This window comes from Mirounga angustirostris, unplaced genomic scaffold (assembly GCF_029215605.1).
Source record: "Mirounga angustirostris isolate CCGP_5_RB_7025 unplaced genomic scaffold, mMirAng1.0.hap1 SCAF_3, whole genome shotgun sequence".
Classification (NCBI taxonomy): domain Eukaryota; kingdom Metazoa; phylum Chordata; class Mammalia; order Carnivora; family Phocidae; genus Mirounga; species Mirounga angustirostris.
This window is the reverse complement of record NW_026991711.1, coordinates 151,979,939-151,995,975: the sequence shown is the minus strand read 5'-3', so window position 1 is coordinate 151,995,975 and position 16,037 is coordinate 151,979,939. Positions and strand designations below refer to the sequence as shown.

General features: G+C 38.3%; 1 protein-coding gene across 2 annotated transcripts in view; it reads right to left on the bottom strand.

Moving 5' to 3' along the window:
* MFSD6 (major facilitator superfamily domain containing 6) overlaps nucleotides 1–16,037 on the bottom strand; it is a 69,066-nt gene that overhangs the window by 42,143 nt on the left and 10,886 nt on the right. For both annotated transcript variants that reach the window (XM_045868332.3, XM_064586830.1), the window contains exon 2: nucleotides 1,926–3,525. In XM_045868332.3, the coding sequence (XP_045724288.2) occupies nucleotides 1,926–3,472 (1,547 nt within the window). In that variant the 5' untranslated portion in view covers nucleotides 3,473–3,525. The remainder of the gene's footprint in view (nucleotides 1–1,925; nucleotides 3,526–16,037) is intronic.

Genomic DNA, 16,037 nt, shown 5'->3' with positions numbered 1-16,037 from the left:
CCTAAGGCAGATGCCTAATCAACTGAGCCACCCAGGTACCCCTGAGCTATAGGTTTTTAAGTAATGAGTAACTAATAATGCTCAGGGGAAAAAAAAACAAACAAAACAAGTATAAGCTTCATGTACTTCACAAAATTAATAGTAAAACTGCTAGGATTTTATATGAAAACATACACCTCAGACAAAAGGCAAAGACAGAAAAGGAACTTCTTAGCACGTGAGAAGAGCCTAACAATTTCTTTGAAAATAGAACGCATACTCATACTCTGTACAGAGTCAATATTCAATTAATGCTAGTGACCGATAAACCATGACATCTAGGAACTCTGCTCACTTATAAGACCTAACTGAGTACCTTTCTGGGAATAAATGACTGTGTTTAAGGATGTTTATTTGAGGGGCGCCTGGGTGGCTCAGTCGGTTAAGCATCTGCTTTCAGTTCAGGTCATGATCCCGGGGTCCTGGGACCAAGGCCCGTTCTCCCTCTGCCTGCCGCTCCCCCTGCTTGTGCGCACTCTCTCTCCCTCTCTGACGAACAAATAAAATATTAAAAAAAAAAAAAAGATGCTTAGTTGAGGAGAGAAGCCCCTCATACACTCAAGCTTAAGAGAAGTGTCTAAATGCATCACGGTCAATCCACAAAGCTCAGAGAATGTAAACATGACCTGGACAAAGTTAAAGGACATTCCAAGTCCTTAGTATTACAAGACTCTTTTCAAACTGGTCCCACTGAATGTGCCTTGGGGACCCTGTGGGTCTGGGAACCATCTACACAATGCTTGACTTTGTTTAGTGACAACAAAGGGGTCAAAGATTTGAGAAACAAAAGCGGCAGGACACAGCCTCCCAAGGCAAAACCAACCAAACAAGAAAAAAATATTCACAATTGTTTGGAGAAAAGAATGATTCTAGGCTGAAGCTTTAAATTAAATCAAATTATTTAAGTTATTAATTAATTAAAATCTTCAGTTAAGAGGAAAGGAAAGAAGATCGCTGTTTCTTAAATCTTGTCAGTATCTATTTCTCCTTTTTAATTTCTCAGAGACAGACTTAACAATTACCACATACAAACACAACATGGTTGCTTTTTTTCAGTTACAGCAATTTCAAATTTTAGGGAGAGAGATGCCATGCTTTTCTCTGAAGTAAGAAGGCTTAAGTGTAGCTGGCTCTACATTTTAGAGCCAACAGCAGAGCAGGAAGCCTTATAAAAAGCAAGGTACTGTTCAGTCAACTTCAGACAAACATTAATGGTGAGAAACATTATATAAGAAACACCAGGCATTTATATATATTTTTTGACTAAAAAGATTTCATGGGAAATTTAGGTAAAAGGAAGATTTTTAAATGTCTCATGTCTTCATGGCAGACAAAGATGCAGAGATGGATGTAATAATCAGGAAAAAATCATATAAGAATCTCCTCCATGTAATATCATGGATCAGTGATTATGGTGGGTTACAGCCTCATTAAATCTAATGGACATCCTCATCAACCATATATTCAAGCTCTATCTGTGTCAACAAGTGGCTGAGAAAAACTGAAGGCTGAAAGAACCTAATCCACTTTATCCACTTAAACCCTCCCTCACAAATGCCTGGGACCAGTGGACCCTTTAAAGTCCACAGAATAATCTAGTCACTAAATTTGTGCTCCTGGTACCTGAAAACATTTACTGCAAGAGCCTCTTAGCATACAGACAGGAAGCAGCATTTCTTGTTTGTTTTAGATAATCCAAGTAGGTTCATTACTTCCTTCCTTTTGTTCCTATTTTAAGGAGGAAGAGCAACAGAAAGCCCCATTCCCATTCCAACCCCACCCCCAATACAAATTACAATTTCCTTATATGTGCTAAAAGGAGCTGTAAATTATAAAAAGATGAGACTCACTTGCTGAGGGGGCAGCAAAAGTAAGCATGTTCTTACCTGATGTGGCCAATCAATTCAATAAGCTTGTGACTAAAAAAATAAGCTGTCAGCTCAGACACATGACTCAGGACTGAACAGACCCCAAAGAGGGTTGTAGTTCCATTCAGGTCTTCCAAATGCCAGTAGAGAAAGGTGAACACAAAGCCGTATCCAAAACCCATAAACCACGCCACAAACAACACGGAGCCATACTGCACACTGCAGAGCAGTCTGATTAAGTCCCAAAAGTTGAACGCCTGTGAGTGGCTCGTGGTGGTTGGTGTCTCCTCAGAGGACTCTGTGGAGCTGTTCCTCTCCACTTGAGGGATCTCCACCTCTTTTCCTTTATTTTCATTGTTTTTGAAATGGTTGTAGCGGAACCGGAACTGAGTGGCGACAATCAAAGCCATGGTCATGAGAACTCCGAAGACGATGAAGACGATCTGGTAATTCCGATACTCAGGGGGTTTACACCCCTTTCCATCGATGAGCACTTCTATGTGAGTGTAGTCAATTCCAATGCCCACAGACAGCATCGCCAGGCCCCAGCCCAGGGAGCCCCACATGCGCTGCAATCCATAGCGATCTCTGTGTTTTCCCAGATACTGGAGTGTTACTGTGTCCACAATGGTGACAGAAGAGGCACTGAAAAATTCTCCTATTATGACGACTACCAAGATCACCAAGAATATAGCCTCCACTTCTTGTTGATCGTAAACAAGAGTGACTTGATCAGAAGGTAAAGATTTGGTGGTACTGACAATAGCGGTGGTTGTCTCTGTGGTTACGTTTCCCGGGAAGGCAGGGGTTGCTGTGCTTGGACTCAAGGTAAAGTCCGTAATATGGTCAGTAATTTCGTCTGTCTGCGGTTGCAGAGTGGGCATACTGGTCTTGTTTGGAGCTGTCGAAAAGATGACCGTTTCTGTGACATTGGGCCCCGTTTCTACAAACACCGGCCAGGTGGAAGGGAGCAGGCTCCTTTTCTCACGCATTCTTGGTGATGTGGTAATGGAAGAGTTGGTTGGCAGGACAGTTAACAGGTGACTTGAATTAGTGGGACGAGATGTTGGGGGAATCTTTGGTACGCATCTCAAGGTAGCAGGTTTGACAAATCCGATGCCCAGGTTGAATAAAACCCAACACAAAAGAGAAAAGAGGAGGACGATTTTGCCTTTTTTAAAGCGATCTGCAACTACCCCCCAAAAGGGGGCACTGCAGAATTCAATGAAGTATCGGATACCTACTAGCAATCCACTCTGGCTGGGTGACATTCCCAGCTGTTTATAATACACAGGCAAGAGTGGGTAAAGAGAGCCATATGCAGAGTAGAAGAAAAAATAGAAGACCTTGGATATCAGAAGATCATTGTTTATTTTGACACAATGTTTCTCTATCCAGTCTATTTCCTCCTCAGGAATAGCTGTTGTTTCTGTGGAGGTGGGTGTTTCATTGGAAGGTGGTTCCGGTTCCCTGGAAATACCATTAAAGGGATCAGCAAGCACATACTTTCTCTTCTGTTCCTCTTCATCATCAGTTAAGATGGCGACTTTATCATCTGACGCCATGGCTTACCACCACCATCAGAAAGTTTATGACCTTCAGAATCTTGATTGTTGATCTGTAAAGTAAAATTTAAAAGGTGGCTTAGTATGAAAATAACATTTAAACCTAGAGTTTCATCTTGCAAGAAGCTGAGGAGTTTCAAACAAAAATAGTAATGAGAGAGAATGAGAGAGAATTCTCCTGTTTATCACTTGCAGCCATACAATACTAAAAAAGGAAAACAGCTTTCAAAGAATCAAATACTCTTTATGGCCACTGACTGACTAATTACATGTTCTAATGGCAGGTTTATAGCTCAGGTTCATTCTCAAATCTTTTCATTGATTCCTGGTGAAAATTTACAAATGATAGGGATTATGTCTAAACCAAATATAGAGAATTGAAAATAGTATTTACACTTTCTTGGTTTTACTTTTCAAACAAATCCACTGCATGTTTGAAGTGTAGAATTTTTAGAAAATAAAGGTAGCTAAAACTGTTCAGTTTCTACAGAAAAACAGAAATAAGCTTTTAACCACAACCACGGATGTGATGAGAAAGAGGGAGTCAACTGCACATTTGCAATTGGAGTTGGTCACTACAGCCACGACAAAGATATCCTGGTAAGGAAAGAGCCTTTATGTTGTATATATTCCATACATTTCTCTAGGTGTGCTTTTATGGATTAAAGTTTAAGAAAAAGTCAGAAAAAAAAAAAAAAAACAGATACCATTTATTGAGTGCTTATTCTGCGCCAGGCAAACTTAAAAGATCTTTAAATGTGTTAATTCATATTTATCACAATATCCCTATTATCTTTTCTGTGTTACAGAAAAGAAAAATGAGGCATGGTGAGCTTCAATAACTCAGAAGTGTCAGAGTGAGAGTCCAAACCCTAATATCATGGCTTTAAGCTGCACACTCTGCCAAATGCTACATTCTGGATAATAAAATGTGATTAAACCTTTTTATAAGACAGGATGTTTCATATGAAAGATAAACAATATGTCAATGGCATAAATTTATAGGAACTACCACATTCCATCAGAATTTCCCTTTCTTCCATTATACAGATAATTAAAGAGTCCAAAGGTCTTGCTTACATCAAGATTTGTCAAGCTGCAATCAATATATTCTGATGTAGGAGGTATATACATTAAATACATAGTAATTCTTTTCACCTTCTATACCAGAGAGGAATAACTTCACTTGCTACCCCTTGGAATAGATCTTGCTCTCCCCTTTTCCCAAAATGAAGACTAAGTTGCTGAAAATCTTCCAGAATCAGGCTTGCAAACATTTAAAAAAGAGCTGCTAGGCAGACAGTGGAAACACAATGTAATGAGACCTGTGTAATAAGTCAGTTGATCTTCTACCCCCATCCCCAAGCCAGGTGTCAATGTAGCTGTAAGTTTTTACAATGTTCATGTATTTCTTATTTTTAGGTTTAAGCAATTTTTTTATTTGAGGTGAAATTCACACAACATAAAATTAACCATTTTAAGTAAATAATTCAGTGGAATTCAGTGCATTCACAATGTTGTACAACCCCCAACTCTATCTAGTTCCCAAGTCATGTTTTCCTTAGCGTGAAAGGAAAATCTGTTTTCCCCACAAAACTTCAAGGAAAAGCAAAATCCTATCTTTTGCTGTCCGGCTGATTTTTCTCAGTGTTCCATACTTATGTTTCTTTCATCATTAGTGCCTTCACCTAGCCAAATCAGCAGCTCCAATTCCATCTCATCATCTAAAGAGAACAATAATTCTCCTTTGGACTTATTTTCTAAATTAATTTCATTTCTGAGCTCAAATTTATTTATTTATTGATTTTTAAAGATTTTATTTATTTATTTGACAGAGAGAGAGATAGCGAGAGCAGGAACACAAGCAGGGGGAGCGGGAGAGGGAGAAGCAGGCTTCCTGCCGAGCAGAGAGCCTGATGTGGGACTCGATCCCAGGACCCTGGGATCATGACCTGAGCCGAAGGCAGACGCTTAACGACTGAGCCACCCAGGCGCCCTCTGAGCTCAAATTTAAAAGAAATATTTGTTGTTTTTAAAGGGTATAAAAGTTGTATGACACTTCTGGGTGAAGATGGCAGATTGAGCACACCTGACTTCCATCCCTGTGCTCTACTAAAATGACCACACGCGTGCGCGCGCGCACACACACACATTTTTAAGGTCATAATCCAAGCTAGGAGAATTAAAGAGCCCATAAATGGAGCGATAAAATGAGATTCTGGAAGCCAGAATATAATTAGACAATTGGTAAATAACTTAATAGATCTTAGAAAACTGAAACCTTGGTTGACAGTGAGGAAAGCCAGTAACAGAATTTATTACTCAGGATCCTTCAAAGAAGTCTCACGGTTGGCCATATTAGGTTGAAGTGCAAATAAGTGTGTGTGTGTGTGTGTGTGTGTGTGTGTAGAGGTGGGGAGGGGAGGCTGCTGCTAATGGAGTTGACTGAAAGTCTGAACTCCAATGAAAAACACTCAATCCCCTTCTCTACTCCATATAGCTAACCAGACAACTAGAGGTTTTTCCCCTCGGGAGAGAATAAAACTGAGGTTCTCCTGTCGTACAGAAACAGCTGGAGCTGAGAGTAGGGGTACCAGACTGAAAACAGGGCATTAAGTGCACACATACATACTGATTCCAAGCCTTAGCCCTAACCCCAAACCCCCATCCAACTTCCCTCACAAGGTTTCCAGAGGCTGGCAAGGTTATCATCCTCCAGGCAGGAAACTGGAAGGTTCTTCTCTGAGGATCCTGACACTGAAGCCTCCCCCACTAAACAACCCACCAAATCACTCTACATGGAAGTTCGGAGTCATCAAGCCCTGCCACTAAATATGAGCAGTCATCCACAATTGTAAGACATTTGAAGAAAGTACCTTACATGAAAGAACCAAAAGAAACAGAAAAAAAAAATCAACATGGAGAAAACAGAAGCTATGTGAGGAGGAAAATATTTCCTAAATATATTAATTTCAGAAATAGGAAAAGAAATGCAACTATGAAACAAAAATAATACATATTTTTCAAGAAGAAGGAGGATGAAGGGGAATAAAAGGAATGCTTGAATGAAAAGTTATGGAAATTTTTTGTGGAAAAAAGAGCATACATGATAAGGGATGATGTAAAAAAATTTAAGGCAACTACTTAGAAAAAAGAACAACAACAACAATAAACAGATCCTCTACTTCACATGACACACAAAAATCAATTCCAAATGGAATGTAAACACAGAAAAAGATCTTGAAGATCTTAGGATAGAAAGAGACTATTAAATAGGATATAAAAGTGCTAAGCATTAAGGAAGAAAAAATAAATTGGACTACACTAAAATTAAAAACTTCTTTTCATAAAAAGGCAACATTAAAGATGGAAATGTCAAGCCAAAGAGTAAAATAAGGTATTCTGGTGAGGATGAATATTCTATATATCTAACAAAAGAATGTATCCAGATATATAGAGAATTCTTAAAAATCTATAGAAAGATGTCAGGTAATCTAATAGGAAAAATGAGTAAAAGACTTGAACAGTCACTTCACAAAAGAGCTTAGGCAAGTGGCAAATAAATATATAAAAAGATGCTCAACTTGATTCAAGTGAGCAGTAAAAGCAAATTAAAACAATGCAATAATACAACATATTCCCAAAATGGCTAAAATAAATAGGACAGATAATACCAAGTGTTGATGAGGATGTAGAGCAACTGGACCTCTCAGAGGTTGCTGATTGGAATGTAAATTGATACACTACTTTGATAACTGTTTGGGAATAGCTATCAAACCTGAAGGTTTACCTGATGACAACTCCTCGATATATATTAAATAGTAGTGTATTCACCAAATGACATCTACAAAAATGTTCACAGCAGAACAATTTTAATAGCTCAAAACTGGGAACAACCTCTCTATAGCAGAATACATAAACTATGTTATATTCATATCATAAAATACTGTACAGCAGTAAAAATGAACAATTACAGTTTCATGCAATGACACGGATGAATCTCACAAACATAATATGGACTGAGAAAAGCAAGAAGCAGAAGAGCACATACCATATGACTCCATTTATATAGTTACAAAAGCAAGCAAAACTAATTTATGGTATTAAAAGTCAGGGTAGATTTTGCTTCCAAAGAGATTAAGTAGACACAATTTTTCCTACTGCTCTGCTAAGTACAACTAAAAATCTTGGGGATTATATATAAAGCAAATACAGAAGACTCTGAAAGGTAGATAGAAGAAGGCAGACCAGCTAGGGACCTTGGTACCCAAAGAACAACATAGGGATGAATGGGGCTAAAGAACTTGGAAATACCAATGACTGCAAACCAAAAAACAAACAAACAAACAACAACAAAAAAAGCAAAACAAAAATCCCACAAAGCCCTCTCTGGCTAAAGGATGAGGAAAAACGCAGCCTAGAAAAACAGAAAACTTTAGATAATAACAGCTGTACTCCAGCCAAATACCACAGAGTGGGATTTGGTGTTGGGGGGTAATGTGTCTTGACTCCCACCCCCACCAGCAAAGGCTACAGGGGAAGCCTAGACTTCCACACTCACCAGGCTATAACAGGGCACCCCAACCCCTAAGCTGAGGTGGTATCAGAGAACGCCAAGTAGGGAGCTGGGACTTCCGTCACTGCTAGGTGGTAATGAGGCCATGTCGTCAAGACATCATTAGTGAGGAACACTGGGGGATCCTGGACTTAAATCTCCACCTGTTAGTAACAAGACATCCCTACCTTTCCACCCCAGGGTGGTGTCAGAAGCGGCCCAGTAGAGACTCATGACTTTTGCCACCACCCAGCAGTAACAAGATTCCTCTCCTCACCGCTACCGTGGTATCAGTGGAAACCACATAGGGAGCAGTAATGAGGCACTCCTATTTCTCCCATCCAGGGAAGTATCAGTGGATAGCTAATGGTGAGCCAGAAGACCCATCGGTACTTCGCAGTAACAAGGAGCTCCTTCACCCTCACGTGTCAAGAGAGGCTGAGTGGGGAACCTGGACTTCAACCTCCATCTAGCTGTAATGAGGCAATATCTCCAATTCCCCTGCTAGAGCATGTCAGAAGAATCCAGCTGGAACAGGAGGCTTAAATACGATCCAGAGTTGCATAACATAATACCCCAAATGTCCAAGTTTCAATAAAAATAATGCATACCAAGAACAAGTGAGACTTGAAAAAAATTCTTCAAAAAGCAAGATAAAAAGAAAAGACAGATGAAAGTTGAAGCACAGAAACAGAATGTCCCAGCAAGAGGGTGCCTGGGTGGCTCAGTCATTAAGCGTCTGCCTTCGGCTCGGGTCATGGTCCCAGGGTCCTGAGATCGAGTCCCACATTGGGCTCTCTGCTCCACAGGAAGCCTGCTTCTCCCTCTCCCACTCCCCCTGCTTGTGTTCCTGCTCTCGCGATGTCTTTCTCTGTCAAATAAATAAATAAAATCTTAAAAAAAAGAAATATAATACATAAAGAGACTTAATACATAAAGAGAAACAGCAAGAAATATAATACATAAAGAGAAACAAAATGGAAAGTTTAGAACTGGAAAAGATAATAGCCAAAATATAAAAAACTCAATGGATGGACTCTACAGCAGAATGGAGGAGAGAGAGAAAAATGAGCAAACTGAAAGACAGAATATGGAAATTATACAATGTGAACAACAGAGAAAATAGACTGGAAAAAAAATTAACAGAGCCTCAAGGACCTATGGGACTATAACTAAAGATTGAACATTCATGTCATCAGAGTCCTGGAAGGAGAAGAAAAGGGCAAGGCTGAAGTACTCAAAGAAATAAAAGCTGAAAACTTCTCAAATTGGCAAAAGATCCAGATTCAAGAAACTGAAAGCACCCCAAACAAGAGAAACTCACACCAAGACACATCATAGTCAAACTTGAAACCGAAAACAAAAGAAAAAAATCTTGAGAGCAGTGAGACAGGACTTACAACTTACCAATACAGGAAAAACAATTCAAATGATAGCACACATCTCATCAGAAACCACGTACACCAGAAGAAAGTGGCATAATATAAGAACTGTCAAACCAGAATCTTATATCCGTAAGAAAGTCCCAAGACCAGAAAGCTACAGAACAATATCCCTTATAAACACAGACTCAAAAATCCTTAACAAAATATTAGAAAAGAAAATTTAGTAATATATAAGAACAGTACACTTTGACCAAGTGAGATCTATTCCAAGGATACAAGGCTGGTACAGTATTTGAAAACCAATCAGGGGCGCCCGGGTGGCTCAGTTGGTTAAGCGACTGCCTTCGGCTCAGGTCATGATCCTGGAGTCCCGGGATCAAGTCCCGCATCGGGCTCCCTGCTCAGCAGGGAGTCTGCTTCTCCCTCTGACCCTCTCCCCCTCATGCTCTCTCTCTCTCTCAAATAAATAAATAAAATCTTTAAAAAAAAAAAAAAAGAAAAAGAAAACCAATCAGTATAAATCCACCATATTACAAGCTAACGAGAAAAAGTATCATAATCCTATTAACTTATGCAGAAAAAGATTCTGACAAAATTAAACACTCATTTCATGAAAAGTCTCAGAAAAATAGGAATAGAGAGAAACCTCCTCAATTAGATAAAGATCATCTACAAAAACCTACAGGTAACATTACACTTAGTGGTGAAAGACTGAATGCTTTCTCTCTAAGATAGGGAACAAAGCAAGACCATCGGTCTTACCACTCTTATGCAACATAGTGTTGGAAGCTCTAGCCATTTTAGTAAGGACAAAAAAGAAAACAAAAGGTGTACAGATCAAAAAGAAAGAAAGAAATGGTGTCTATTTGCAGATGACATGATTGTGTAGGAAATCCCAAGAAATCTACAAAATCTTCTGGAAAGAAGAAATATTTAAATATAAATTAATGCAAAGGACTATATGCTGAAAACTACAAGATGCTGATGAAAGAAATAAAAATCTAAATAAATGGAGAGGGGCACCTGGTTGGCTCAGTCGGTTAAGCATCTGACACTTCATCTCAGCTCAGGTCTTGATCTCAGGGTCATGAGTTCAAGCCCTGCACTGGACCCAGCGTGGAGCCCACTTAAAAGAAAAAAAAGAAGAGACATACCATATTCATGACTTGGAACATTCAACACAGCAAAGATTTCAATTTTCCTCAAATTTATACACAGGTTTAACACAATCCCTACCGAAATCTGAGCAAGATTTTTTTGTAGATATAGAGAACATTATTCCCTAGGAATAATCTATGAAAGAAAAGGGAACAGGAATAGCTAAAGCAATTTTGAAAAAGAAGATTTATTTCGGCTACAGGATAATCATGACTATGTGGCACTGGCAAAAGAAAAGACACACTGATCAAAGGAACAGAGCACAGAGCCCAGGAATAAAGCTATACAAATATGCCAAACTGATATTTCACAAAGATGCAAAAACAATTTAATGGAGGCAAGATAACCTTTTCAACAAATGGTGCTGGAGCAATTAGATATCAATAGGCAAAAAATGAACATCAACCTAAGTTTCACACCTTATATGAATATTAACTCAAAATGGGCATGGATCTAAACGTTAAATGTAAAACTACATTAACTTTCAGAAAAAAAACCTAGGAGAAAATCCTCAGACTCTAGTACTAGGCAAAGAGTTCTTAGACTTAACACCAAATGCATATTTCATAAAAGGAAAAACTGATAAATCAGACTTCATCAAAATTAAAAAATCTTATTCTGCAAAAATCTCTACTAAGAGGATGAAAAGACAAATTATAATAGGAGGAAATATTTGCAAGACACATTCAACAAATGACTAGTATCTAGAATATATAAAGAACTTCAAAACTCAACAGTAAAAAAAAAAAAAAGTCCGAACAATCCAATTAGAAAATGGACCCAAGACATGAAAAGACATTTTATCAAAGAGGAGATACAGGATATATAGATGCAAATAAACATAGGAAAAGATGTTCCTTGTCATTAACCATTAGAGAAATGTAAATTTAATTAAAAACATACCACTACACGTGTGTAACAATGGCTAAAGTAAAAATAGTGACAACACCAAATTCTGATAAGGATAAGGAGAAACTAGATCACTCATACATTGCTGGTGGGGATATAAAATGGTACAGCTACTCTGGAAAGCAGTTTGGCAGTTTCTTAACAATCGAAACACATGACTACCATATGACCCAGCAATCGCATTTCTGGGCATTTATCTCAGAGAAATGAAAAAAATTTCACACAAAACCAACACAAATATTTATAGCAGCTTTATCTGTAGTACCCCCAACTGGAAAGAACCAGATGTCCTTCAGGGGACAAATGGTTCTACAAATTGTGGCACATCCATACCATGGAATATTACACAGCAATAAAAGGGGACAAATAGATCTCCAGAGAACTGTAAAGAGTGAAAAAAGGCCAATCTTAAAAGATTATATACATATGATTCCATTCATGTATCATTCTTGGAATGACAACATTACCGAAATGGAGAACACAAAAGGGATTGAGAGGGGTTCCATACGGAGCAAAGGCAGGAGGAAAGTGGTGGTAGTCACAGAAGGGAGACGTGAGAAATTCAGGTGGTGATAAAATGTTCTATATCTTGACCATATCTGTGTCAGTATCCTGGTTGTGCTGTTGTACTCAAGTTTTGCAAGATGTTACCACTGGGGAAAAGTGCGCACAGGATACACGGGCTATCTGTATTATTTCTTACAACTGTATGTGAATCTACAGTTATCTCAAAACAGAAAGCTTAATTTTTAAAAGTAGTTCCCCTTGGGGAAGGTAGTGACTAGATGGGGTTCTAGGGTGCTGAGAATTTTAGGATTTTTTGATCTGGGTCTTTATCATATGGATGCATTCAATGTGTAAAAGCGTCACAAATTTATATATTTTTTTCAACAAAAATGAACTTAAGAACTTAAAATACAAAGAAGAAAAAAAGAAAAGAGGTGAAAGTAGGAAAGAAAGGACAAGGCAAATACTGGATCATCCAGAAAGTCAAGTATCTAAAAAATTGGAACTCCAAGAAGAGAAAGAATATTAAGAAAAGGAAATTTTTTAATCCAAAAAAATTTCTTAGAACTGAAAGCTATGAAATATCTGACTGAAATGACCCACTGAGTGCCCAACACAGAGAATAAAACAGACCCAAGCCAGAGCACATCATGAAGATTTCAGAACACTTGGACACACAGACGACGCCACAAATTTTCAGAGAAGAAAATGTGTCACATACTAGGGATCAGGAACCAGAGATGACTTCAGATTTCTCAGTGGGAGCTATGGCGAGCCAAATCACTATTCAAGTTTATAGGTAAAATAAAGACATTTTACCTACGTAATTTCTCAAAAAAACATACCTCTTGTGTACCCTTTCTCAGGTTGTGTGCCACCAAAACAAGGGACTAAATCAAGAGAGAGTAAGACAGAGGATACAGGACATAAAAGACCTGATGTGGGAGAGAGGCAAAGGGACACAGGCACGCTGGTGACTGGAGGTCCCGGCGTGACAGCTACGGGCCAGACACACAGGGCAGCGGGTCTAGCAGGGGGCAGGTCTGAAGGCCCCCAGACAGCCTTTATCAGCAAAATGACACTGACAGAGTAACAGTACATCTGAATGTCCCAAGAGGAAATTTAGATAATTGGTGAAGAGTTTAGGGCTGAATTAGTGGTCAGTACAGAGAAAGTTAAGTAAGCAAAACATTACAAGAAAACGAAAAGTTGCACAGGAAAAGAAAAATAAGCATAGTTTACTGCATGTCTCAGCTGTAATCACACAGTCATACTAATGCAAATAAATAGTGACTACTGAACTCCAAAATTGCCACATCACCACATTGAGAAGATATGAAATGAGAAGGTTGAATAGGTATAGAGAGCTGGGGCAGGAAAGAAGAGTTAACTCCGTATCTCCCATAGTGAGAAGACAGTAGATAATGCCTACACTTAAAAATCAAGAGTTAAGAATACAAGCATTTTATTTAAAAATACACAGGTGAATATCAAAATGGTAGCCTAAAATGCAGAGGAAGGAGTTGCCTCTGATGGGAAATGAGCGATGGGGTAGAATCTGGTTGTTGTTTTACTTTTAAACGAGCTCTATAAAATTGTTCATCTTTAAAAAAAAAAAAAAAAAACTTTGTACATGCCTATCTCTGCTTTAAAAAATAAAAATCAAAACTGAAAAAGAAATATGCAGTCATGTGAGCTTTATCTCTATAAAAGATAACAATTGAAACAGCTACCAGTACCCTTCTATCCCAGACTAAAAATAGTTTTCAGAATTGTACAGAATGAATTCTGACTATGAATTCCAATCAGGTGGGCTTTAATTAATTATCCTCCATAAATCAACCACTGAGTCTTTAACAAGTAGGTCACAGAAGGACACCAAGTCCTTTTAAAAAGGTGTAAGTCTCTGATTTGTCCAAGTGATGCTGAGAACTGATGCCCAAATGCTAATTCAAAGCTGCAAAATACCTTACATTCGAATGTTGGATTTAAACCTTGTTGAGTGACTTTCTCCCAAACCATTCTTTCCTCACCATCTTATTCAAATGATTTTTGATTATCATAAGTTCATGCAAGGTTTCTCTTGCTCCATGAGTCCAGATGTTAAGTAGTTCTCTAAGTATCAACAAATGCAAAGTAGTTACTGGAATGTTCTTCTCCTATAATATTCAGTACCTTTGTATGAATGTCATATCCGTAAGAATATGAATTCTTAAGAATTTCAATTCTAAAAATATAAACAAAAACTTTTAGTTTCAATTCAGGACACTAATGTTTAGACTTAATATTTTCAGGGTTTATTTAGATTTTGAGGAAAAGGAACCAAAACAATCACATTTAAAACACAGTGACAAAATACAGTTCAACTACAGTCATCTGTATAATCACAGGATCAGGGACAAAAAGAAGTAAATGAACCAAAACAAACTCTGTATTTTAATAAAATTAAAATATGCCCCAAAGTACGGCATGCTTTGGCTGACTTAGATTACATTTAATTTGCCATAAGGATTGATAGAGCAAGTATAAAGAGCAGTAAAAATATTTATATGCTGGATGAAGTACTTAGTCTGTTTACAAACCAAGGAGAGGTATTGTTTATTAAGTAGTCTAACAACATGAACCCATTAAGCTAACATTTTATTTAAACCTCTGAGTCTTTTTTTTTTTTTAAAGATTTTTTAAAAAGAAACTTTTTTTTTTTTTAAAGATTTTATTTATTTATTTGAGACAGAGAGAATGAGAGACAGAGAGCATGAGAGGGAGGAGGGGGTCAGAGGGAGAAGCAGACTCCCTGCGGAGCAGGGAGCCCGATGTGGGACTCGATCCCGGGACTCCAGGATCATGACCTGAGCCGAAGGCAGTCGCTTAACCAACTGAGCCACCCAGGCGCCCTAAAAGAAACTTTTAAAAAGGAGAGAAGACATTACAAATCATACACAGAATTAAATTTATGAACTTCTCTGGGAAATCTCTACTATAGGTTTGCAGTTAATCCTACTTGGATAAGAAGGACTTTTATTTATTAGAAAAACAGAAAACTTTTCTCACCTAGCACTCTCTAATGATAGTAATCAACACCATTACCGTGAAAATATAACACAGCCTTTTAAAACCTGGAAAAACATTCTACCGGTACTTATACTGAGTCAATCAACTAGCAGGTATTTCTGAATTATTGATGACAGGTGATGAAATAATTCTTGTTAAAATTGATAGCTATCTTCATTATGCATTTAAATGGAAACTGCTCAAACATATATTGAGGTATCCACAAATATATGAGTATGGAAATGGATTCAGCTTTTCAGGGGGGGAAAAAAACCCTTAAACCTGAATATATCGTTTGGAATAATAATTGCCAAAGGTCAGATTTACAAACATAAAGTAGCAGCAACATAACTCTCAGTGATGGAGTGGAAACACAGAAAGGACCGTCCCCTCTTGGTACCATTTCCATCACAACTCGATATTGCCCAGAGACCAGTACTGAGGCTGCAAAATGGGAAAATCCACATTTTGAACCCTCAGAGCTAGCTCTACGTTGTCAACTGTTACTGACCCTTCTCCGTGCCTTTAAGCAATATGAGTCTCAGGGCAGGTCTCTACTGCTGCAATTTATTATCAGCAGACATAGAGAAACCCCTCTAAACAAGACTTAGAGTCCTGGTATTCAGCCACTACATTCTGGAACATTGAGTTCAACCCCCAGAATTTTCCAGAAAGAGCTTTCCTCAGAGGCTTAGCATTCAACGTCAATTCCAACAGATCTTTTCCCCGTAAGGATTGCCTTAGGATCTGCTAGACCTTTAGCCAATGTCATGAAAAAGAAACATAAGGTTGGTTTTATAACAGTTACACAAGCTACAAGGGCATTAAGGTCTATAGAGGTGAATGACTATTTTGGAATCTTCCTCTTCCTTTTGGAGCATTTTGACATGGCTCCTTTATGGCTAAACCAAATTGTAAAAGAGTCAAAACTGGTTCTAGTCCTGTCAGCCCAGCTTGATCCTCCAAGGTCCAGCTTGAGCCCTCCAGACACTCACTGCTT